A 2,538-nucleotide genomic window follows, 5' to 3' on the forward strand; every position below is an offset into this window, starting at 1 on the left:
GCCAGTCACAAAATGGCTGGCGCAGCTTCCCTTCACCCATACAGTGAAGATCCTTATGCTGTGGGGGCAGTGGCTGCCAGGGCAACATTTAGAAAAACCTGTGCAGTCAATCAAACTGCCCGTTCGCCAATCAGAAGTCTTGCTGGGCAAATAGGGTTGCCAGGTCTGGGTTGGGAAATACCTGGAGACTTTTGGGGGTGGATCTGGGAGAGGGCGGGGTTTGGGCAGGGGAGGGGCCTCAGCATGGAACAAGGCCACAGAGTCCACCCTTCAAAGCAGCCATTTTCTCCAGGGGAGCTGATCTCTGTCAGCTGGAGATCAGTTGGAAAAGCGGGAGATTCCCCAGGCCCCACCTGGTGGCTGGCAACCCTATGGGCAAAAGCCCCACCTGGTCTCACCTACTTTCTAACAACACTTGGTGGATATCAGGAGGGGTTACCAAGTTGAAGACCCTTGCTCTATGATACGACAAGGGGCAAAGTTTCATAGGTGAACTGCATAGAGCACCCCCTAGTGGCCATTTTTAAACACATTGCAGATTGCTTCATTGCTCATCTATCATTAGAAGGTACTTAGGAACATTCCAGACGCTCCCTTTGCTGGATTCCAGAGCCCAAAGTGGTCCCCTCCGCAGGTCCGCCATCATCCCTCAAAAATCAGCCAGCTCTTAAGTTTTCCAGTCTATTTCCGTCCCCGAGTCTCTTGAGGTTTCTTGCCATTCTCTTCCCACTCGTTTCTCCCCTCCCTTCCTGCTAATTCATCTCTCGGAGATGCTGACTGTGGACTCCTCTCCTGAGAGTCTTCCAAACCCCCCACAAAAACGGGAGGATGTTCTTTTCCCACCACGCAGAGATCGTCTTTTACTGCGGTTTCCATTTGTGGGCTGGTAGCGGCTTTTGTTTTTCTGGAAATGTATGTCCTGGTCTTCTGCCCCTCTGGGGCTTTCAAACGCAGTCAGAGACATCAAATCCTTACGAGCCACGAGGAAGAAAAACAGCGCTCCACACAGGAGCTTCAACCATGTGGCATTCCACTCGGTGGCGGAGAGAGCACTATTAGTAGGCCTCTGCTGCCTCCTGTTCCAGAACATTCTCCGCAGAGGCTCAGAACAAAATGGCTGCTTACCTCGTGATGACATGGGATCGGCAGCCATATTGGGAGATATCCTGTTCATGACGAGGACCAGACTATCTGCTCTGGGGAAGATTTCAACTCTTAGACAGTATGGGCACATGGGCATTTGGGGTGGCCTCTCAGGCCCCGGTCACACGGAAGGTTTTGGGCCAGAAGAAGGACGGATCGGGGCACAGCAAACAGGCGCGAGCACACCGCAACATCTGGGAATCGGCATGCACCCGTAACTATCCGTCCCTTCCGGCCTAAAACCCGCTGCAAAAAACCCCACCAAGTAAAAGGTAGCAGCAACCTGGAACGGCGCAGCAAGTGCGGCCATGAGATCGCCCGCGCGCCCGTCTGCAGGAGCAATCGAGGCTCCCGGCCGAACTGCGCATGCACACACATGCGCAGTTCGGCTGCCTCGCTCTCCCTGCAGTGGCTTCCACCCGGCATCTGATCGTGCGGGGAGCGACTGCGCGGCGGCTCAGGGGAGCTATCTGATCCCGCCGCCGCGTGTCTCTTTTGGTGCGGCTTTAAAAAGCCTCACTTCGGCCGTTCTCTCCCCCCCCTGTGTGGCAGGGGCCTCAGTTTGCCAACTTCCAGGTGAGGCCTGGAGATCCCCTGGAATTTGCAACTGATCTCCAGGTTACAAAGATCACTTCCGTTGGAGAAAGTGGCCGCTTTGGAGAGTGGACCCTATGGCATTGTGCCCCACACCTGCTTAGGACTATGAATGAAAGAGATGTATTTTTTGCAGTTAAGGTGGAAAAGAATATGACATTTTAATTTTAATACTAAGAAAATGTTTCATAAGGCCCCGGTCATACGAGAGGTTTTGGGCCGGGAGAGGGCCGGATCGGGGGCGGAGCAAACGGGCGCGATCCCACTGCAACATCTGGGAAGCATTGCGCACCCGTCCCCGATCTGGCCCTTACGCATCAAGGCCGGCCGTGGAATCGCCAGCGCATCCTTTCGCCGGCACATCCCCGACTCCTGGCCGAACTGCGCATGCTCAGACATGCGCAGTTCGGCAGTCTCCCGTCGCTGTCTCCCCGGTCTCCCCGGCATCTGATCGTGCCGGGGAGCAATTGATTGGGGAATTCCTGGAGGTTTGGCGTAGTGGTTAACTGTGTGGACTCCAGTCTGGGAGAACCGGGCTTGATTCCCCCCACTCCTCCACTTGCAGCTGCTGGATGACCCTGCGCAAGCCACAGTTCGCTCAGAGCTGTCCTTGAAAAAGAGCAGTTTCTGTCAGAGCTCTCTCAGCTCCACCGACCTCACAGGGTGTCTGTTGTGGGGAGGGGAAGGGAAAGGAGACTGTAAGCTGCTCTGAGACGCCGAATGAAGGGTGGGGTATAAATCCAATCTCCTCCTCCTCTTCTTTTTCGGGGGTGGAGCTTGAGGAGGGTGCAGTTTGGGGAG

General features: G+C 55.2%; 1 protein-coding gene across 1 annotated transcript in view; it reads right to left on the reverse strand.

Moving 5' to 3' along the window:
- The window catches only part of CSPG4 (chondroitin sulfate proteoglycan 4), a 66,727-nt gene that overhangs the window by 59,072 nt on the left and 5,117 nt on the right, over nucleotides 1–2,538 (reverse strand). Inside the window, exon 4 of the mRNA XM_015424775.1 lies at nucleotides 1,126–1,196. Within this exon, the coding sequence (XP_015280261.1) occupies nucleotides 1,126–1,196 (71 nt within the window). The remainder of the gene's footprint in view (nucleotides 1–1,125; nucleotides 1,197–2,538) is intronic.

The sequence above is a fragment of the Gekko japonicus genome, unplaced genomic scaffold (genome assembly GCF_001447785.1).
Source record: "Gekko japonicus isolate JY-2015 unplaced genomic scaffold, Gekko_japonicus_V1.1 scaffold892, whole genome shotgun sequence".
Taxonomy (NCBI): domain Eukaryota; kingdom Metazoa; phylum Chordata; class Lepidosauria; order Squamata; family Gekkonidae; genus Gekko; species Gekko japonicus.